This window comes from Danio rerio, chromosome 5 (genome assembly GCF_049306965.1).
Source record: "Danio rerio strain Tuebingen ecotype United States chromosome 5, GRCz12tu, whole genome shotgun sequence".
Classification (NCBI taxonomy): Eukaryota; Metazoa; Chordata; class Actinopteri; order Cypriniformes; family Danionidae; genus Danio; species Danio rerio.
In genome coordinates, this window is record NC_133180.1 from 23664724 (window position 1) to 23687166 (window position 22443).

A 22443-nucleotide genomic window follows, 5' to 3' on the forward strand; every position below is an offset into this window, starting at 1 on the left:
TGTCGCGAGCCCAGACGCGCGCTGATTGGACGAGCAGAACATCAGTCTCAGCGCGGTGCCGCCCCCACCCTCCCATTCAACCACTGGCTCTAATGTAGCCCTGTGTTTACTACAGAATTAGTGCATAGCGGACGACAGTCTCCTGAACTGTGAACTCCGAATCACAAAAGATAACCTGTTAGTTTTGCATAAAAGGAGAAAAATACCCCAAACTCAACATGCCCAAGAGAAAGGTATGTAGAAAAGCCGAGCGCGGCGAACGGCTACACTTTTGCCCTTACTAATCAGTCGTGAAATTAGGAAGCCCTCGAGACAATGTTTTTTTAATAAAAATCCAGGCGACTTCTTTAGCATCTGTGGGCAGATAAAAAATCGTTGTTAATTTGCCGATTTTTCCTGGCGGATCGCGGTGTTTTTGTCGACGGTGGCGCGTTCAGCAGGAGGGTTTTAGTGGAGCAGCGCTGTGCTGAAGCTCGGCTTGATCTCATGCCCGTGGAACCGCAGCCATGCTGCCCTCTCTCTCTTGCTCCATCTCCAGCACAGCGCGACGGCAAAACCGACGATTATAAGCGCAATCGTGCCTCTGCCGCCGTCGAACGGGGATTAAAAAATAGCTGGATAACTCTAATTTTCGTAATGGGGGCAAATTGGCGAAAAGGCAGTCGGGTTTTTAAACAATTTCAACGCATTTTCTTTGTTCGTGGTGGAAGAGGGGTGTCATGACGCCTGCTTGCCGCCAGGTGGCAGCGCTGAGGCGGGATCATCGCGCCCCTCCTCCTTATTCAAATATGTGGAGCCCGTGTCGTGAAATGCCTTCTTGAAAAATAATAAATAAAGAATCTGCACACCATTTTGCTTTCCCGTCCGCTGAGAACTAAACTGAAACGTAGTTCACCGTGTGAAGACCATTCAAACACAAATAAAGAGAAGTACAGACGTTTTCTGACAGGCCAGCATGTTGCTCACATTTACAAACGTGCAGAACAGCACATCCCAATGTTTCTGCTAGTTACCTTTTTGTTTTTCCCGCCATTTATGTTAATAATATTATAGGTCATGTTCTAACTTGTGTTATCTGTTTTTGTTGATTTGCAGGGAACTGATGGAGAAGTCAAGGAGGAGGTACGAAAAGAAAACCTAAAGCAATTTTTGGGTTGCATATTTAAGTAATCAAAACCAGCACAAATGCATTACTCTGTATCTACATCTATTTGTTTAGCAGGCAGTTTTTCCATAATCAAATGAAACACCACAAGCAGTTTCTCATAATAGCCAATATTATTTGCTGTACATTGTGGCACTTTATAGCATAAGCTTGCATAGTTCACAAACAAGAGATGAAGTGAAAAGAACAAACTTTAATACACAGGACATGCAGTTAATATCTATTATTTTGTGCCTGCACTCAAATAACATATTTATTTCATTGCTCTTGTAGCCTCAGAGACGGTCTGCAAGGTTATCAGCGGTAAGTTGATTTCTTTTTAAATGTTACCATTACTAAATTATGATGAGATGAAAGAATTAAGGAACGTTAAATAGTTTTGAAAGTTGTCTTGAGTTGATTTTTGAGACTTTTTTTTTTTTATTGAATTGTCATGTTAAGCATTCGGGATCGAACAGAGCCGTTCTCTGCACTATAGTAAATATATTTGACCACGATAAATCATTGTTTCCATTTCTATTTCTGTTCTGTTTTTTTTAACAAATCCTGTTTTCTTTTCCCTTCAGAAACCAACACCTCCAAAACCTGAACCAAAACCGAAAAAGACTCCCAAGGTGCCTGCAGTAATAACACTTTTAATAAACACACACACACGCATATGTACAGTAAATCTATCGCTTGTTTTAATATAATAGTAGGTAATATTTTGTGTATCTATCTATATTCATTATTTGGCTTTGTTTTTTATCTCTCTGACAGAAAGACAAGGAGGTGAACGATAAAAAGGAAGATAAGAAGGCAAAGGGAAAGGCTGACGAATCGAAGGAGGAGAACCAGTCAGAAAATGGGGAGACTAAGACCAACGAGGTATATAAAACAAACATACACATCAGTTTACCTCAGATCAGTGTCTATCAAGTAAACTTGTCATTTGTGACATTGGAGGGGAAAATAAATATGAATCTCCAGTTGTTTGATGACAAATAAAAAGCCATCAAAACTTGTTTGTTTTGAATGGAAATTCAGTACAGATTCATATTTCTGTCACATTTCCTAAAGTACATGCACTTGGTAACAGTTAAATTCTTAAAACAAGGATACTTATTCTATTTTCAACTTCTCTATCTGTTGAGAAAGATTTGGAGTGGTGTAAAGTTGTTTTATTTTAAATCTTCGTATTTTTGTTTTTACAGGTTGAGAAAACTGCAGACGAGGCGGCAGAGGGCGAGAAGGACGACCCGAAGACAGAGTAGCAGCACGCCTGTCCATCCGTCCATCCATTCTTTCCCTTTCCTCTCTTTCTATTCTTTTATCTTCCCCCTTTCCCTGTTTTCTCTCTCCCTCTCCAGCTCTCTCAACAACCTCCTCTCTGCCCATCACCACCAGAGGAATATTTTTATCAGCAAATTTGTAAATACTGGTTCAGGTTTTTAGCACAAAAAACAAAGCTGACTAAACGAGTCTTGTGTTCGGCCGCAGCTGTATCAGGTGTCTACAACACGAGAGGTGCGGAAAAAGGCGGCGTCCTTCTTTGCTTTTGTTGATTTGTCTGTTTTTATTTCTTTTACTTATTTTAAGCGGATGGTCTGTAGCGTGGTTTTGGAGTGGGAGGCGGGAGGAGGCTCTCAGTCTGTATGTCCGTTAGTGCTTGTGATGTTGCTCTGGAGTCTGTGATGTTTCTGTATGGGGTTTGTTTTATTTTGTTCTTTTAAACGTAATGGATTGTCTTTAAGAAAGAGGAACGAGTTTGAAAATTGTAGAAGAAAAGAGAGAAAACAACTAAAGACAAACTGCTTACATTCCAGGTTCAGCATTAGATGGTGACTCCTGGCTTTTTAAGAATCGTAACACCTTTACAATTTGTTGAAACAGGTAACTGGGCTTTGTTATGAGGCCAGAAAACCCCTTCTGTTGTTATAGAGGACTTTTTTGAAATTATGGGATTTAAGACACAAAAAAAATTCAACGCGTTTTTGAAGTTTTTTTAACACTGAAAATTCATCTGTGAAAAGTACCTAGTGTCCCCTATAATGCTCTCGGTCTCACTCAATAAAAATCCATCATTGGAGTTTTCCTCAAAATGACTGCTGTGACTTTTTCATCAGTTGATTGCTGTGTATTGTACACTGGCGTATATACTGGGTTCCACTGCACATGCAGTTTAATAATCTGCTGTTATCTATTATAAAGTAGTTGCTGCACTATTATAACTCATAGTGGATTTCAGCACTGGCTCACAGTGCATTTTAAATGTTAACAAATAATTTTAATTGCCTCAGTACTTCACAGTGGAGACAAACACCTTAAATGCAAACACACGATATTGCTCGACAAATAATCCGATAAAATATTTTTTTACTCAAACTCGGTGGAGAATTTTGCTGTCATTTAAATGTTACTACTAATGTTATTCTACATACATTTGAAAAATTCAGGATATGAAGAAGACTAACCTTTAAAAACTTCATTTCTGAACTATATGAGCGTAAACAAGACTTTGCTGGGATGATAAAGGATTTGAAGTTACTGTATTAATGTAAAGACCAATATTTGTTTTATTTGTTATTTACACTTAGAAATGCATAAAAATGTATATTTTGTGTTTGATAGAAAAGGAGGAGAAAAAAGGATTTCAGGCATAAATACAGCACTAAATGCATATAGATGGCTATAAAAGATTATTTCGGTTCTTGGTGTGGTACTAGTTGAATGTATTTGAGCATCCATAACAGCCTATAAATATTGTTGAGTTTATAGCTATGCAGAAAACATCATATAAGGAGGATAAAATCTAAGAAATTCCGTTTACATTTGCATAATTTTATTGTGGTCAGGTGTATAATGGACAGTAAATTATAAGCCCAATCGTAATTACATTCAGAAATATGATATTCAACCTCAAGGATCTATTATGTCTGCATATATCCTTCCTTTTATCACAACCTGAAGCTATGGTGGCTGTATTTTAACGTTAATTCGATATATGCCTATTACATAATTGAGTTATGTAAGATATGACTTATAAATATTGCGTAACACATGTATACATTGATTAGAGAATGACACAGATAATGCGTTTATCCCACAGACGCGTTGCCAGTGATGTTTAGGATTGTGTTAAACACAAGATCAGCAATTTATTGCGATGCAGCTGTGCTACTAGTTTCAACACATCACCCTTCTGTCACACCATTGCAAAATGTCCGCCTGTGGAAATGGTGAGCTCACCTGTGGCCTGTCGGCGCGCCCCTGGCGGTGGCGAGTGGCTCTGCTGAGCACTGTCGCGCGACAACCGCGCGGAGGCGCTCAAACAAAGCAGCACGAGCGGCGGCTGCAGGCCGAAACGCTGAGAGCAAATACAACACAGGCCGCTCTTAGCAAGCAGAGCCCCGTGAACCTCCACCCACCGCCCGGACCGGGCCATGGCGGCGGAACCGTGCTCGCAAATAGAAGCCGGTGGGTAGCACTCTGGCGTTTATACAGCGTCTTTATCGTTAGGAAAACTTTAAAGACTGTTTTAGCATTAGCCTGCAAGGCTAAGCTAGGCTAAGCTAAAGCTAATGACTGCTGTTGTGGTGTTTCTCTCCCTGCAGAACTTTACTACCTGATCGCCAGATTCCTGCAGTCTGGACCATGTCAGAAATCCGCTCAGGTGAGGCCGAAAGTGGCGTGTGAGTGTCGGTGTGTAGCGGCGAGTGTGTGTTACGGTGTGTGTAACCCTGTGTGTGTTTCTGCAGATGCTGCTGCAGGAGCTGCACGAATACGAGGTGTGTTTCAGCCCTCTTCTCCAATTCAATCCCGTTATTTCTCTCTAATATCCCAACATCAGCATCTCCTCTTCGTCCCAGCATGACTGCGTGCCCTAATCCCGCTTGTAATGTGTTTTCCCCCCGCTGTGTGTGTGTGTGCAGATCATCCCGAAGCGCTGGAGCTGCGACGGAGAGCAGTTTAAGCGCAGCTTCGACGACTGGGTGAGATTAAATAAACTATCGCACACATACACGCACGTGAAGTTCAGCTGTAAACTCTCACAGGTGCCTGGCTCACTCACATTAGTGTATAAATCTGAAAAGCGCATAGTTGAGAGTACAACCCCAGTGGTGAAAAAATATATATTTGATTTACACGAGCCTGGATTATAGTCTGGGAAAGTTTTAATTTTGGGAATTGATATTAAAGGTATTTGTTTTGAAACCAAAGGCTTTGTGCGTGCCGGCTGGGGGCGTTACGGCAAGAGAAAATATAGCGAGATCTGATTGGTGGGTTGCTGTGTCAACTAAAGGCGGCAGCCAATCAAACCTCAGTTGCTACTTAGAGCCCTGGATAATCAGCGGAGAAGGTTACTGATTGGCTGACGCTTGTCCGTTGATGAAACAGGGTGGTCTTTTGGGAATGGTTATACAGAAAAGGTTATGTTGGTGAAATGCTGCAGAATTCCTTCTGCTTTGAAATAAATAATACAACATATGATTCCTTTGGCATTCTTAGCCATATTAACACATAAGCTGTCGCTCATTTTATCCCAGCACTTAATCCATCAATTATCTCCCTGTATGTTGTAGGTGTTGTTAAATCAGCACATACCTGCGGATTACTTGTTGCGTGTGTGTAAGCAAGTCGGCCCACTGATAGATAAACACATTCCTCCCAGTGTTCCAGGAGTCCACAGTTTACTGGGCACCGGACGACAGTCATTACTACGGACAGCAAAGAGTAAGACGCTCACAACAAACACACCGTGTAAAAAGGAAAATGTTGCAGTTATTACTGTGTAATAATTCTTTCCTTTCTAAAGCAGTTTACCCTCTTGTTCTGTTTCTCAGGTTCCTCTCATACACTATGGAGTGGTTCTGCAGTAGCTGCTCTGCACAGGGGAAGACCCCCAGAACCACCGATCAGCTGTGCCAAATCACCAAATATAGGTGAGTCCTCATCTCCTGGCACTGGCGTTTTCATGTTCACTTTCAGAAATGACTGGCGGATTTGTGCATTGATGGGAACAATTCTGAAATGTGCGTTATTGATTGGTTGAGTTTTCTCAATCTTGTAATGTGTTAACTTTCTGGTGAAAATGACATTTATCTTTGGTGGTGTTTGCAAAAAAAAATTTAGATTTAACTCTGCTCAAGCAGGGTTCAAGGCTAAGGATTTTTTCTATTGGTCCGTTCAGGCCAATGGTTCAGATTTCTACTTGTTAATAAGTTAATAGCTCTTTTTTTAGCCACAATTGTAAATAATGTGTCAAAATAATGTCTGTGAATCTAGAATCTCAATATTTAAAAATGTTAATAAATGTATAATTAGCCAAACTCCGTATTATGCAAACTAAACGAGCAGTATGGAAAATCTGGAGGTGTTTTATTGCAGTTTGGAAATATTTAACTAAAGGTGGCTGATTTGTCAAACTGACGGCAAATTGTGCAAAGTGTCATCATTGTTCCCATGTAAATATCTGCTTTCAAGATGTTAGAAACAGATATTTTCTTTTAGCCGCATAATTTGTTGTTGCCGTCTCTTCGCTGTACTGGTTGTTACCAGATTACGGAAAAAATAGCATGCTCAAAGCTAAATAGCGGTGTTTACAGCATCACAGAGAAGGTAGCATTTAAAGACTTAAAAGCACAATCGCAAAATGCACGCAATTGACATAGTCGCAGGCAAATTAAACTTTAGTGACAAGGCAGCACTGTTCCGATCGGACCACTAATGATCCTGTCTACTGTCCCAAGCATCTCTCACGCTGACCCAGTTGCCATCGGGCAGTCCTTATTGTTAAGCCCTGTCAAGCTTTGCTCATCCAAAATCAACACAAACCCACATTTTGTGTGTAATATTGTGCCTCATATCTTTAAATCAACAACCATTTTAAAGAAGCTCTCCTGAAGGTTTTTTCTAATTAAGAATGCTTTGTGCTCAGATCTAATTAACAGTACATGTACATTACATTTTGTCATTTAGCAGATGCTTGTTGAGATGATATATGTAGGTGATAAATGGCAGACATGTTTTGTAAAAGGATGCTCCTATTTACTTATTTTTTTATTTTATTGTGCAGTTTTTGTGTATGTGAGTAGTTGTGTCTATATTAATATTTGTGTAAAGTAGGTATATATATATGTTTTGTTTTTTTTTTCTTGCTATTTTTGTTCCTTTTTTTTGCAATCTGTTGACTACTGCATATGAATGCATGCGAACGTTTGTATGTTTTGGGGCTAAGCAATATATAATTTGAGCATCGATATCGCAATGTGTGTATCCACAATATCACAGAATTAGATTATTTATTAAAGATTGAAAGTTAAAGATATTACTAACTTTTTTTATTGTTTATGCAGTATTGACCATGTTATTTTACATTTGGTGTTCAATTTCTGCACTTGAATGCTGTTTGACTCCCCAGAAAACAGTTTATTTACCTTTTTATTTTTGCTCTGTCGTGTGTATATGCTTTTAAATGTATTATATTTCATGCAAATGTAAAGCATAGAAGACTTCTTCATCCCAGTTAATCTAAATGAATGACATCTTTCCAAATAAAGCTATTCAAATCATATGGTGAAATTAAATTCATATAGCATTGTAGATAGCAACAAAACAAAATATATCGCAATGTCAGATTTTTCCAACACCGTGCAGCCCTAGTATGTTTTGTTTTGTTGTTTTTTAATAAAGAATTAATAGCAATAATAATAATAATAAAGAATGCTGTAGAGCATGGTTGCTGCATCTGAGATTTTTCATCCTCTTGAATATAGTTTTGACTGTAGATGCATCCCAATTTGCAAACTTATCCACTATTCTTTGCCATATTGTAGTATAAATAGCGCAAGTAGTGCATTAACACTGAAAATTATATAATGAGTGCACTTTAAAAAGTTTTATTTGGCACTAAATTCGTACACTGTGGTTAAGTATTGTGTAAGTGTATAGTGTGTTAATGCTGTTGATTGTAACGCTGTGAATCTCTCTGCTTAGTGTCAATCATTGGTGCTCGCCAAAAAACAGGAGTGGCTCGATTTGGCCATGCCTTCCCCTCCTGCGCCTATCAGCACATGAAGATGCATCGAAGGATTCTGGGGCATCTCTCATCAGTGTACTGTGTGGCATTTGACCGCACTGGAAGACGCATTTTCACGGTAAAGAGTGTGTAGCATATTGACGATCAACATATGGCTTCTAATGATGCACAAACTGTTTCTGATATGGATATAATGAATTTTTTAATATTGTTGATGAAATTGTTGTTCCTGTACCGATAATTGGAACATACACAATTAATTGTTCAATCACTCTATGATGTTTTCACACCAGAAACACTGGTCTCACTTGCTATGAGTGATTTTTGTATTCATATGGGCTATTGTAATCAAGGCATGTGCACATGTTTCTGTCAGGGCTCAGATGACTGTCTAGTGAAGATCTGGGCGACGGATAATGGTCGTCTACTAGCCACGCTGCGCGGACATGCAGCAGAGATTTCAGACATGACGGTGAATTTTGAAAACACGCTCCTTGCTTCTGCCAGTTGTGACAAGATTGTCCGCGTGTGGTGCCTGCGTACCTGTGCACCTGTGGCTGTGTTACAGGGACACACTGCCTCAATCACTTCCATACAGGTATGAGAACACAGAGTTTGTTTTTATAGTCACTGTGAAAATGAAACCTGTTGTTTTACCAGCATTGTAAATCTGGGGTACCTCATGTTTTTGGTTGGTTCCAAATAAATCCACACTCAAATTCTCTGAATTTGGGTCACTCATGAATTGAATTTCCTTTCACTTTAACTGTTGGCATAAATTGAGACGAATTTGTTTGTGTGCAGTTTTCTCCGTCAGCATTGGGTTCCTCTCGGTTTCTGGCCACCACTGGAGCTGATGGCATGGTGTGTTTTTGGCAGTGGAACTCGTTCAGCATGAAGTTTGTGTAAGTGTTACTTGCAGAATTTTATTTAATTATTTATTAGTCACTTTAAAATGTTTCACCTTGTATCCATGTTATTAGCTGGCAATTTAAGGGACCCCTAGTCCCTTAGTCTCTCATGTGATAATTTATGTCTCATTTCCACTGAGAAGTACAATAAGTATGCATTTGTGTCAATTTCCTCTGCCAAAATCACTAAAATACCACTTTTGTTGGGACCCCTTCATAAGGGTAACTAGCACAACAGTATGGAACCAAAAGGGTAAAGCTTGACTGACTGCTGAACACCACTTTTCTACCGAGAATCATCACCAGCAGTGTTTCTGGTGTTGCTGTTTAGCTATTTAGCAACATTTTGCATAACTTTTGGAGATGCATCAGGTGTGATCCACTTATACTATTGCCCATGAGTACTATTGAACAAATTAACCCGCGCTAATCAGCTTATGTACAAGCAGAAAGGCAAATGAATGAAAAAAATGTGGAAGGGAAGTAAGATTTTTGACTGTAATCTGTGTTTTGGTACATTGCAGCAAAGGAATATGTTGTTTTGGTGCGCTTTCTCACAACACATTACACAACAGTCATGTTCAGTCAGTAGGAGGAGAGTCTTTTGTAGCTGTTCAAAGAATGCAGCACACAAAGTCAATCTGGTCAAATGTGTTTTTGACTGCATCTGGAGATGAAAGTGGACACCATTCTGTACTTTGTATTGTCCTTCTGTCAAAGGATTAATAAAAATGCATCTTAATACTATAAAATATACACAGGAGCACAGAGTAAGGGTGCTTTCACACGTGTGAATCGATTCAGTTGTTCCGAAACAGAGATTACAAATGTTACATTGTTGCACTTTGTCCTTGGTGCGGTTTGCTTTCACACTGCAAAGTTTCTAATCGGACAAAAAGAGCTAAAACAAGTCACGTGCGAGTAAACTCTCCTTACATTGGTCAGAGTGTCAGGGTTTATTTTGCAGCGTCCCGCTAAGCTGTCAGGAGAGGTGGTGGTTTGATGGTGATTGACAGGGCGAGACGATTGTCTGAGACACGGTGGGGAGGGGTGAGAAGGGTATGCGACGATGCCTATTTGAGGACCGGGAGGGAGACGCGAGATTACCGGGAGATCATCACTCGTTTGCGGGCATCCGGAGACTCGCGAAACTTCCTGCCCTACTCATAATTCTCTCTTCATATAGCCGTAAGCCTATTACATATCCATAAAACATTGTGATATAACCGCGCTTGGATCGGATCGCATTCTCACTGCAATCGAACCGCTCCAGGGTTCTTTTCAATCGAGCCGAGACCACCACACTCAGGCGGTCTCGGAGCGATTACTTTGGCGCGGAACAGAGCGCGATTGCCCTGTTCACATATGCCAGACGAACCGCGCTAACTGGGCAAACGAGACACGTTCCGAAACAAAAGTGTAGGTGTGAAAGCACCCTAAATCTTCAATGTGTTTGTGTTTGCAGAGATAAGCCTGTGAAGTTTATGGAGCGCTCTCGTCCTGGAGTTCAGATATCCTGCAGCTCTTTCAGCTCTGGTCAGTTTACTCTCTAATCAACATCTGAACACTCAAAGTTCTGAGTCAAATGAACCTTATATGTTTTCTCATTAATTTCTGAAAAAAACGTAGCTCCAATATTGTTTTCTTTGACCTCAGGTGGATTGTTTCTGGCCACTGGAGGGACAGATCACATGATCAGGGTGTACTACCTCGGCACAGAGATGCCTGTGAAGTTTTCTGATCTGGACTCCCACACGGTGAGAGTAAAAGATAGAAGCCAGTAGACAGAGCAAGGAGTAAATTTGACCATGGCAGCCACAGGTGCAATGATGTTACGCAGCACATGAACACATTTGTGCAGGTGGAGTAGATGATAAGTTTCTTTTTCAAGTCTTCTATCAAGTATGTGTCGTTCGTTCATCACGTGAAATACACAAGCCAATCATATGCAGTCAGAAAAAGATTTGATTCGTTCATTTCTCAAGTCGTCGGGTTTGAGTCATCTCACTTTACATGCTGTCACGTGATGAATGAACGACTCAACCAGAAGACCCAAAAGGAGAACTGATCATGGCCCGTTTTGGCTCAGACTGTGTGCATTGATTAGGCTTATATGGTACTGTCATTGTGACGTAAACAAACCACTTAAATTTGAAGACCTGTCAGAAGAGGTGAGCTGACATAATCATAGACAAAAGACCAGGTAAACAATAAATTATTAATTTATTTTTCTGTTAGCATTCTAGTTTTGACTTGTTTGTAGTGTGATCAACGTTTGGTGCAGTTGTAGATAAGTTGGGAAACAACTCAAGTAACAATTTAATAATATTTTGGCAAATTGAACACAATGACTCAAAGATTCATTCATCTTAATTAATGAGTCGGTAAAATGATTCAAACTTCCCATCACTAATACCCAGCTGGGGACTATTTTCAGGTACTGCCTCATATAATTGTGCCTGCTGCAGCCATGGTACGGCAGCAAAGTTCAATAATTAGTAGGGATGTAACGGTATCAGAATTTCGCGGTACGGTAATACCTCGGTATGAATGTCACGGTACGGTATTTATTGAATCATTTACAGGAAAAAACAAAAATTATGAAAATACTCCAAAAAAGTGCCAAAAGTGTCAATGACATACAAATTAGCCATCTATCTGTAAGCTTTGAAACAGGAACTTCAATTTTAATAAAAAAAAATTATTAAACCATGTAAAAAAATAAAGTTTCAATTTAGTATTGTTGAAAACTCATCACATTCAACATTTAATCACACTCAGCCCATCTACCCAGATGAGAGCTCTGCTAGTCGGACTTCTCATCAAGCATCTCCCGCTGGATCTAATCTCACTATATTTATTAAACGGGATATTTCATTTATCTTGTTGTCTTTATCTAATGACATATTCCCTGACTTTGGGCATTGGAATCTATTACTTGTTCTCAGGTAACGTGTTTTGGCTGAGCGCAAAGATAAGTTAATGATTAATGTAACCACGTACATTCTGTATATTGACTGATCGCTTGCCTTTATTTCCTATAATGTATAAACTTATTGTATGTTATACTTTTAAAATGGCCATTATCGATTCTTAAAACTGATACTCAGCAAAAGAGAGGCTGTGTTTCGTATTTTCACTGAAATTGAAAGGAGGCAGTTGTTATCGGCTCCGTTTTGTTATAAATATCCATACAGTGAAGATGACGCTCATCTTATGCAGCACGGCGCCTCAACATTTCTGCTGTCTAAGTTGCTAATATTAAAAATGAAAATAGGCAGTTCCTTAAATCATGTTTACAGTTTATTGCTGAGAAAGTGAAACAACGAAGCCAGGGTGATGTGAATTAAGTTATAAAGTACACTGTTCCCTTTGAAGATTTACCCGTGTCCTCGGTATAATCTGCTTTTCCATATCAAACTGAGAAGAAGAGACTGCAGCCTTGATCAAACTTGCGAAGTCTGAACTTACACGGAGATAATGCAGGACTGAACTGTGCGTGTAAAGCAGGTCGCACACCAGAAGCGCCGCTCGGCGCCACGCAGCGCCATGTATTTTAGAATTCTAAACATAGGTTTCTATCAGGATACACACACCGGCGCCGCAAGTCGGCGGCTGTCGGCGGCGCCCGGCGACGGCTCAGGACGCAGTTCATTTTTCAGCCGCGCCACAGAGCGCCATCTGATTAGTTTCATGTTAAATATCATTCGAATGTGCGCGTCTGGTGTGCGATACTTTAATCTGTCATGTACGCGCCATGTCGCGGCGCCGAGCGGCGCTTCTGGTGTGCGACCTGCTTTAGAGTTTTCCAGCTCTTTTCATCCCCGCTTCTAGCAGCACACTCCATTTCCGCATTACTGGATCTGTAGCAACAACAGACCGCAAGGGATGATGGACAAGCATGGGCTGATGGCAATTGTAGTTTTCGTTACCTCCCGTTCGCTTCATTCGCCTGAGCAAATTTTCTCAGAAGACCTATAGTTTTACTGAGTCATGCGACTTCGGTAATATCGAAAAAAATTAATATTGCGGTATGACGGTATTTACAATACCGTTATATCCCTAATAATTAGTGATTATTGGAATGAAAGAATAATTCCTTGCCATATCAACCTAGAAAATAGCAACTTTTCATTTCCCTTTAGGACACAATGAGTACAGAAGAGTCAAGCTATAAATAGAAAAATTATCAAAACACTGGTCATTTTGAGCGAGATGCTAATGGTCTAATTCGATTCAATGATCTATGCTAAGCTAAGCTGAAAGTGCTTCTGCTAGACCCAGAGATCGGCCTATTTCCAAAACAAGTGGAGTGTTTCTTGACTTGTTTAAATTTTCATTTTAATGAAGTTTAATTATGTTTTTGTTTTACAGGACAAAGTTGTAGCTATTCAGTTCTGCAATAACACTGACAGGTACATTTCTGAAGTAATATTATCATTATCTTAAGTGTTAGGCTTTCTGTTGTGCTTCATTATTGGGATGTGTATCATTACTGCTTGTGTGTTTGCTGCGTCCAGTCTCAGGTTTGTGAGTGGTAGTCGGGATGGAACGGCGCGGATATGGCATTACCAACAGCAGGAATGGAAAAGCACTGTACTGGATATGACCACCAGATTACCCGGGTCAGTCTATGCTAATAGGTTAATTGTGAGATCAACACAGTTTAATCTACTTTTGTTACCATCGCATGTACTTGTGTATTGTGTGTTTTTTTTTATGTCTGTGTGGACATATGTGTTCACAGGAGTGCTGTGATATCAGGCGATGATAAATCCACTAAGTTGGTGGTGACCATGGTCGCGTGGGATCGTTGCGACCGTTCCATCATCACAGCCGTTTCAAACTGCCTCCTCAAAGTCTGGAACTCAACAAATGGCCAATTACTACATGTGCTGTTGGTATGTGTGTGTGTGTGTGTGTGTGATGCAGAATGCAGTCTGTTCCTGTGCATTTTGTATTTCTGAGGAAGAGCTTTTCCTGTGTTGCTGCCCATTACGTGTGAATCATCTATAGAGTTGTTTGTCTGTCTGCAGGGTCACGATGATGAGGTGTTTGTCTTGGAAGCACACCCCTTTGATTCACGGATTTTGCTATCAGCTGGTCATGACGGTAACATCTACGTTTGGGACCTCAGCAAAGGCCAGAAGATTAGAAACTTTTTCAATATGGTGAGATTGTTTGACAAATCCGTGGTTTTATTATAAAAGTCCCTCATTTTAAGCAGATGTGTATTAGACTGTGAGTTAGAACTGTCCTTGTGAGATTTGGTTTTTCAAGAAATGAATATATTCAGCAAGGAGCATAAGATTTATATTAATGGTAGTCACAAAGAATGTTACAGAAATAGTTTCTATATCAAATAATCTGCCATGTTTTCCTAAGAAAATTAACCAGGGGGGCTGTTTCATAAAAGTCGTTTAGAAAAGTAAAGAAACCTGACTTCAATGAGCCAGACTAAACGTCCACGCCTAAATTGGTTCCATAACAAGTTGAATATCATTTGATCTAACTAATCTTAGATAAGAATAGACTAGTCGTGAAACCTTAAAGGTCGAGCGTAAATGCATCTATAATGTTGTGTGCCACCATGGCAACTACGAGAACTGAACGAGTGCTGAAATAAGACCGCTGTGTTCACAGTGAGTGAGCTGCATTTGTTTTTAGACTTTAAACAACTAATAATTTATTTAAAGCAAGAGAGAAGGCTGACAGGAAATTTCAGATGGCCTCTATAGGCTACATATATACCAATATATTTTAAAATATAGGCCATTATTTAGGCCTATTATTGTTGAATTATATATTTGTCACAGTACGTTGAAATTGTGCTTGTATGCGCAAGAAAGGATACGCGCTTTCTGCCATTTGTCGCTTGCAAGAAAAAGTTTTAATGCATTGCATACTGTCACATACAAAATATGTTTAATGTAAGGACATTAAGTTTAAAATAATGGCAACAAAGAGCCGTGCACGCACAAGCGGCAGGATTTTTAATTTGCTCCCGAAACCGCTGCAAATTGCTGCTTTCCCTTTGACATGTGTATTTCCTGGGCCTCGTGGGAAAGTATCTTTATACTAAAGTGAGGCTACTGCTCAGCCCAGATCCATCTCCTGATTATTCCACTCAGGGTTTGATGCTTTTTTGATTTCTGTAAGAAATGTAGTCTGTAGAGGGGAATCAGCATAAACTAAAACAATATAGACATTTTGTTAAAATGTTGTAGTTCCTATTTGTTTAGTTTGAAATAACTTGTTTGAATTTAAATATATTATTGTTCTTTTCTAAAATATGTTGGTAAAATAAAAAGAGAGTTTACGCTTGCTATAATTTGTTTCGAGAGAGTGTTTATTCAGTCAGCCATATTTCTGCAAGTGGTGCTCACTGCAGAGCCATTTGGGCAGAGCTGAGCTCCAGCGAGGGGGAGCTTGAGCTCTCACTCCTCCTTTTTTGCACTTCTTCTACGAGTGATGTCACTGGGGGTAGGGTTAGGGGTGGGGTTGGTGTACGCATTAAAATCGCTTATAGGAGGAGGAGCGAGAGTTCATGCTCCCCCTCGCTGGAGCTCCGCTCTGCTCAAATGGCTCTGCAGCGAGCAGTGTCTCTATTTCTGTAGAACCCCCTCAAGAGTGATACCAATTCAAGGAGAGGAGGTGTTGCAATATATATTTACTATTAAGTGACTATAAAATGTTAATCATTTTTAAGAGGTTAAGTTAATTAAAATGGCATCAAATTATGGCAGGTGAATGTTAACATGAATTTGATTAAGCTTAAACTTAAGACTTAGCCTGAGAGTTAACCTGCTCTGGACCAGGCTAGTTTCCCAGCATAAGTTGCCAGAGTAACTGAGTTTGAACATTTGATTTATGAAACCGAATCAGCCATTAATAAACCCGACTTCCAAATTAAGCCTGGCTTTTTCTCCAAGCATGGCTTATGGAACAGCCCACAGGACAGTTTTCTACAACATTTAAAATCTTTATTTATTTATTTTTTGATCATTAAAATGGCATACTAGAATATTTTTTTGAAAAGTCATGCAAAACTAAACACTGAAAAAATAGATTTTTAAAATTCTGCAACTAAAATTAATTATATTATAATTATAATAATGAAATATTAACCCAGAAAACTATTTCAATTATTATAGGATTTCACATGGCTTTTAATTATATATTTTTAAGCAAATAAAAAATAAATGCAGACATTTTTGAAGAACAAGAAAAATTATTTCAAAGCCCATATTATTGCTCAGTCATTTATGCTACAGTCTGGCTGTTAATCTCAGCACTGCATTTATTTCCCTTTTCTTTTTCCTCTGCCAGATTGAGGGTCAGGGTCATGGTGCTGTGTTTGATTGTAAGTTTTCAGTGGACGGGCAGCACTTCGCCTGCACAGACTCGCATGGTCATCTGCTCATCTTCGGCTTTGGGTGCAGTCAGCCTTATGAAATGGTGAGTGTGTGTCTCAGATGTGTGGCATTAAGTGCAGTTGATTTAAACCACACATGTTCACATTTCAACGCTTTGCTCTGCTTTCAGATTCCAGACCAAATGTTCTTCCACACAGATTTCCGGCCATTGATCCGGGACTCTAATAACTTTGTTCTAGATGAGCAGACGCAGCAGGCACCACATCTTATGCCTCCGCCTTTCCTGGTGGACGTGGATGGAAACCCCCACCCTCCTCGATGCCAGCGCCTGGTGCCGGGCAGAGAAAACTGCAAAGAGGAGCAGCTCGTGCCCCAGCTGGGATACATGGCTAATGGTAAAATTATCAGGTGTACATGAATAAAATCAAATAATGGAAAGCCTCCCTGCATTTTTAGTTTATGTTTTGTATGTTAGGTTTTATTATTATTATTATTATCTTCTTTTTCATATTTAAATATCTTGTACACACGGGCACAATAAAACTGAACCCAATGCAAACAATGAGTCAGATTGTAGATTATGAAAAACAATTGACAGCTTTTAAAAATCAGTAAGTTAAACTAAAAGTTATATTGTAATGTTTGTAAACTTCTGCTTTGTTCAAGATATATTCACATGTTATCTTGTATTGAACGATACATATTGTTTATCCTAATAAATTTAGTTGTTTGTGTCTTAAAGGGATAGTTCACCCAAAATTGCATAGTTGCAAATCTTGAGTTTTTTTCTGCTGTTGAACACAAAAGAAGATATTTTGAAGAACGTTAAAAATGTGTAACTACTGAAATCCATAATAGGACAATCAAATACTCAAGTCAATGGTTACAGGTTGCCAGCTTATTTTGTGTTCAAAAGAGGTAAGAATTTGGGTGGGTGAGTAAACAATGACAGACTTTGCATTTTTGGTTGAACTATCCTTTTTAAGTAAATGTAAACCGTTAATATAAGAATAAATAATACATTTTATTTTTTATTTTCTCAGTGCATTCAATCTGAAAGTCACAGCATTCCAAGTAAACCTACTACCTTCTACTTATCCAAAAACTTTTAGTTTGATCTTTGCAAAATAAACTAATTATAACATGCATCATTTTACTACATTATACATACTGATGAAAAAAAATTTATTTTAAAGGGCCATGAAACCCCCCAGCCCTGTTTTTACACCTCTAGTTTGAAAAAGGTCAGAAATGTGGGTGAGTCCAGCTTTGTTTAGGTGGGAGCGTCGAGTGGTGAAAGAGGGAAGGATATGCATGAAAAGTCGTGTTTCAGTATGAGCACAACAGCTGATTTTTACGCTGGCAACACAAACGCAGACGCAGGAGAGATAGACAGTAATTCAGAGAGCAGCATTTACAGGCGATCTGAGAGCTGTGTGGAAGTGGAGGACTTTTAGTCCATGATATTGTAGTGATATTACTGTAAATCATTTGACTAAGGTATGTCTTTAAAAACTTAACACTGCTGACGATACGAACTAACTTTGCCATCTGAATAAACATAAACAAAAAACATTGATCACACACTTGTCAAATCTGTAGTGACAGGACAATCTACACCAACTGGAACTGTGTCTTTTTTAAAAGAGGACGAGCAGCAAATACGGATTTCACCATTTCTAGATTTGAAAAGTTCTTGGGTAAAAAATGTTGAAACATATTTTTGTTGCATGTCCACACATGTGTGTCCAAATGCGAGCTGTGCTATTATAGCAAGAAAAAGGAAACTAAACCTTTGTTGCGTCAGATTTATAAACGCAACACTTATGACCCATGTCTCTGAATAGTTGTTCTTCTTCCATTTGTTTTATTTAGGGTTGGCAACACAACATGGCGTTTCTCTGAAAACTGTACCAGATTAAAACCGTCTTCGAAGCTATATCATGCATGATGAAGTTGAACTTAGCTCACAATAGAGCATGCTGATTGTTTTGAACCAAGTCTTTCTCAAGAATTAATTCTGAAAACTCATTGACATCACATTGTACTGGCTGGTACAGACAGCCAATTTCCATGCTGGAATTTACACAATAATCTCATGGCCGAGTCACAGCTTCAAAATTTCTTTTTAAACCAGAAGAACGAATTTGCTCTAAATAACATAAAAACAATAAATTTTCACTTGTTAGATAATTATATGTGTCCTAATAGTGTTTTTAGCATCATGGGATTTATATATGAGTGTCAACATCGCAAAAAAATGGTTTTGGTGTTTCGTGATTTTCAAATGCAGTGATGAAGTGATGTTATCATTATTAACAGTATACGTTTATTATATTATTTAAATAATTTTGCTTCCTAAAATAAGCGTGATGTTGACCAAATGAATTTTACAAGAAAAAGTACACTGTGCTGCCCTGCATTTAACTATAAAATGTACAGTTAGGATTAAACCCAAATGCGTTTTGATGGTGCCTCCCAGTACTAGCCACAGCAGATAAAACAAGTTGTGCTTGTAATGTTGTCCTGTGGAGCAGTCAAACACCTTTTTAAACACACGTTTATTTTCTGTTTTATGTTATGAAAGTGATAACTTCACTAGAGTTCAGGAAAGCTCCCTGTTCTTACTGTTAAATCATGTGTAGTCCTCTTTTTATTACAGGACTTATCTAGGCTTAAGTGTAAATACATTTTTTGAGAGTCTTTTTGTACTTTTTAGGTGATGGCGAAGTGGTTGAGCAGGTGATTGGCCAGCAAACTGCAGATGAGTCTCAGGAAGAAAGCCCATTGGATGACCTGATTCGGCAGCTCCAGAACCAGCAAGATGAGCGAGTCAACCAGGCAAATCCTGCAGGTGAGGAAAAACACACTGTAAACATGGCAGAATATTCTGCAACATATTTTATTACTGTAAAATTATAACACACTGAAAGAAAGAAATAAAAACAGTCTTGCTGTTTCTCTATTTACATGATTTTATAGCAACCGGGAAGTTAAAATGTGCATTTTTTTTATTTGATGTGTGACAATCTCAACTAAAACAGGAAGACAGATTGGTACATTTAGTAGCTTCACCCTCTTTTACAAAACTGCCAATAGCATTTCATTTTTTATCTCAGCTCTACTAGTGAGAGTGGTTGAGCTCAAGCACATCAAACGAAAAGCAAATAAAAGTGTCTTAAAGAGGCGGGACATGTCAATTACTATGGAGCAATTCGATTGGTCAGAAGATTGAGGAGAAACTGAATGAAGTATGAGGTGAAATTGTTGATCCATTTAGGTGAACATGACAAACTGCAAGCTTTAGTTGTTCATATCTTTTTGTGAAATTTATTTCTGTTTTGGAGCACACTAGCTTATATGCACTCATCTGCCTCTTTATTAGGTACACCTGTCCAACTGCTCTGCTTGTTATTGCAAATGTCTAATAAGCCAATCACATGGCAGCAACTCAACACATTTCGGCATGTTGACATGATCAAGATGATTCAAACCAAGCATCAGAATGGGGAAGCAAGATAATTTTCAGAAACTGCTGATCTACTGGGATTTTCATGCACAACCATTTCTAGGGTTTGCTGAGGATGATTCGAAAAAGAGAAAATATTGGGATTGGGATGTGGTGTAATTGAAGATTCGCATCGTGGATGTGCAGCCGATAAATCTGCAACAACTGTGTGATGCTATCATGTCTATATGAACCAAAATCTCTGAGGAATATTTCCAGTACATTGTTGAATCTATGCCACAAAGGATTAAGGCAGTTATGAAAGCAAAAGGGGGTCCAACCTTGTAATAGTAAGGTGTACCTAATAAAGAGTGTATATCCTAGAGACTAATATACTGATACTAACATTGATATATATATCTATTTTTATTTTACTTACTTTAAACTTTATATTATTGTTTTTATTTAGTATTTTTAAACTGACCTCTGTTAGCTAAAAAAATCACTTGTATTAAAAGCTGTTGATTTTGAGGTTGTGAAATTTGAAGCTGTTGATTGATAGGTGCTGAGGTGGCAGGTGGTCCTCTGTCACCCCCTAATGTTGGCCTGAGGCGTAGTGGACAAGTGGAGGGTGTACGGCAGATGCACAACAATGCCCCTCGCAGTCAGATGGCCACTGAGAGAGACCTGCTGGCCTGGAGTCGCAGAGTGGTGGTTAATGAAGTACAGGCTGGCATTTTCAGGTAGAAGCATGACAAATTCATCGTTGGTAAATTGTCTGCTTTATTAAACCAATCTTAAATATCCTTCTTTAAAACAGGAAGTGGTTTAAGGCCTTTACCATTTTACCATACTTAAAATGTACTGTTTAAATATCCTTCAGTGTCACAACACTCTCCATGTTAATGTGCACTCAAACACTGTCTTTTACTATGTGTATGTTTAGGGTAATGGAGGACTGTAGGCTTGCTAAAGGAGAGGTGGAACGCTCTTACTATATCATTGAGAAGAAGAGAAAATCTGTGCCCTCAACAGGAGTGAGTTTCATACATGTATAAGTCATGCACACAAAAAGCAGAGCATAAATCTCACTTTTCCCACCCACTCTTACTGTTAAATAAACTCCTCATTGTCTGAAGCAAGCAGTTCTCAATCTCTTTGACATCAAGGCCCCTCACAGTCCATCAAATAATTTTAAAGACACTATAACTTTTCAATTGTACTATTTACATGACTTCCCTCTGTATCTTTAGAGTCAGCCAGGTGACAACGTCCGCACGTTACGGAGACCACAGCGCAAGGCTCAGCAAAAAAGACATGCGTATCAGACCCGCTCGACTCGAACCAGGAGGCGCAGTGGAAGTGTTCAGTCCTTCAGCCGTAATGAAGAAACTGAGGTCGAGTCTGAAAGTGAAGCAGAGGTAAGATCAAACTTGCTCTACTTATAGAGACTATTAATATAACATTTAATATTGTTTAGAAAATTCTGTATCAGTTTTGAAATGCATAATTAAAAGTTTCTTTTTGTTGTTTAACGTTTGTGCACAGCAGGAGGAGGACCAGAATGAGAACAGTGATGGGACATCTGAAGGTGAAACTCAGTGGGAGAATGACAGCAGCTCCAGGTACGATTGCAAATATTTTGCTTAATTATTACGGGTAATTAGGGCTGGGTGTAATAGATTTATCAATTAATAGATTAAGGGTGCTTTCACACCTGTGAATCGATTCAGTTGTTTCGAAACAGATTACAAATGTTACATTGTTGCTCTTTGCTCTTGGAGCGGTTCGCTTTCACATTGCAAAGTTTCTAATCGGACCAAAATAGCTAAAACAAGTCACGTGCGAGTAAACTCTCCTCACATTGGTCAGAGTGTCAGGGTTTATTTTGCAGCGTCCCGCTAAGCTGTCAGGAGAGGTGGTGGTTTGATGGTGATTGACAGGGTGCACGCGCGCGACGTGTCTGAGGAGAGACGCGGTGGGGAGGGGTGAGAAGGGTGCGCGTCGATGCCTATTTGAGGACTGGGAGGGAGACGCGAGATTACCGGGAGATCATCACTCGTTTGCGGGCATCCGGAGACTCGCGAAACTTCCCGCCCTACTCATAATTCTCTCTTCATATGGCCGTAAGCCTATTACATATCCATAAAACACTGTGATATAACCGCGCTTGGATCGGATCGCTTTCTCACTGCAATCGAACCGATCCAGGGTTCGTTTCAATCGAGCCGAGACCACCTCATTCAAGCGATCTCGGAGCGATTACTTTGGCGCGGAACAGAGTGCGATTGCCCTGTTTACATATGCCAAACGAACCGCGCTAACTGGGCAATCGAGACACGTTCCGAATCAAAAGTGTAGGTGTGAAAGCACCCTAAAAGAGTCAGTTTTGATTTTTCTAAGTTGTTAATCAATTTTTAAATATATATTTCAGTGTTTCGCCTAGGTTAATAATTAATCATTCATTTTAGTCAGTCATCAATAAATAAATAAAAAAATAATATGCATGTCAAGATAGAACAGAC

General features: G+C 39.3%; 2 protein-coding genes across 5 annotated transcripts in view; both read left to right on the plus strand.

The window, feature by feature from the left end:
- Positions 1-34: 34 nt before the first annotated feature.
- On the plus strand, positions 35-3246 carry hmgn7 (high mobility group nucleosomal binding domain 7). 2 transcript variants are annotated; one of them, XM_005165181.4, is made up of 7 exons: positions 103-233; positions 1096-1122; positions 1439-1468; positions 1607-1642; positions 1732-1779; positions 1925-2032; positions 2359-3246. In XM_005165181.4, exons 1-7 carry the CDS (start codon positions 219-221, stop codon positions 2416-2418), a joined length of 324 nt encoding a protein of 107 aa, XP_005165238.1. In that variant the 5' UTR covers positions 103-218; the 3' UTR covers positions 2419-3246.
- A 1259-nt stretch (positions 3247-4505) lies between these two features.
- The window catches only part of brwd3 (bromodomain and WD repeat domain containing 3), a 134787-nt gene continuing 116849 nt past the window's right edge, over positions 4506-22443 (plus strand). For 2 of the 3 annotated variants that reach the window (XM_073952151.1, XM_021471594.3), the window contains exons 1-22: positions 4506-4621; positions 4759-4817; positions 4903-4932; positions 5077-5136; positions 5728-5878; positions 5989-6087; positions 8141-8301; positions 8560-8781; positions 8988-9088; positions 10560-10630; positions 10751-10851; positions 13469-13509; positions 13615-13719; positions 13842-13995; positions 14131-14265; positions 16424-16552; positions 16640-16865; positions 19190-19324; positions 20481-20661; positions 20865-20955; positions 21172-21339; positions 21467-21543. In XM_073952151.1, the coding sequence (XP_073808252.1) occupies positions 4588-4621; positions 4759-4817; positions 4903-4932; positions 5077-5136; positions 5728-5878; positions 5989-6087; positions 8141-8301; positions 8560-8781; positions 8988-9088; positions 10560-10630; positions 10751-10851; positions 13469-13509; positions 13615-13719; positions 13842-13995; positions 14131-14265; positions 16424-16552; positions 16640-16865; positions 19190-19324; positions 20481-20661; positions 20865-20955; positions 21172-21339; positions 21467-21543 (2531 nt within the window). In that variant the 5' untranslated portion in view covers positions 4506-4587. The remainder of the gene's footprint in view (positions 4622-4758; positions 4818-4902; positions 4933-5076; positions 5137-5727; positions 5879-5988; positions 6088-8140; positions 8302-8559; positions 8782-8987; positions 9089-10559; positions 10631-10750; positions 10852-13468; positions 13510-13614; positions 13720-13841; positions 13996-14130; positions 14266-16423; positions 16553-16639; positions 16866-19189; positions 19325-20480; positions 20662-20864; positions 20956-21171; positions 21340-21466; positions 21544-22443) is intronic. The other variant, XM_021471595.3, reaches the window with a different exon arrangement.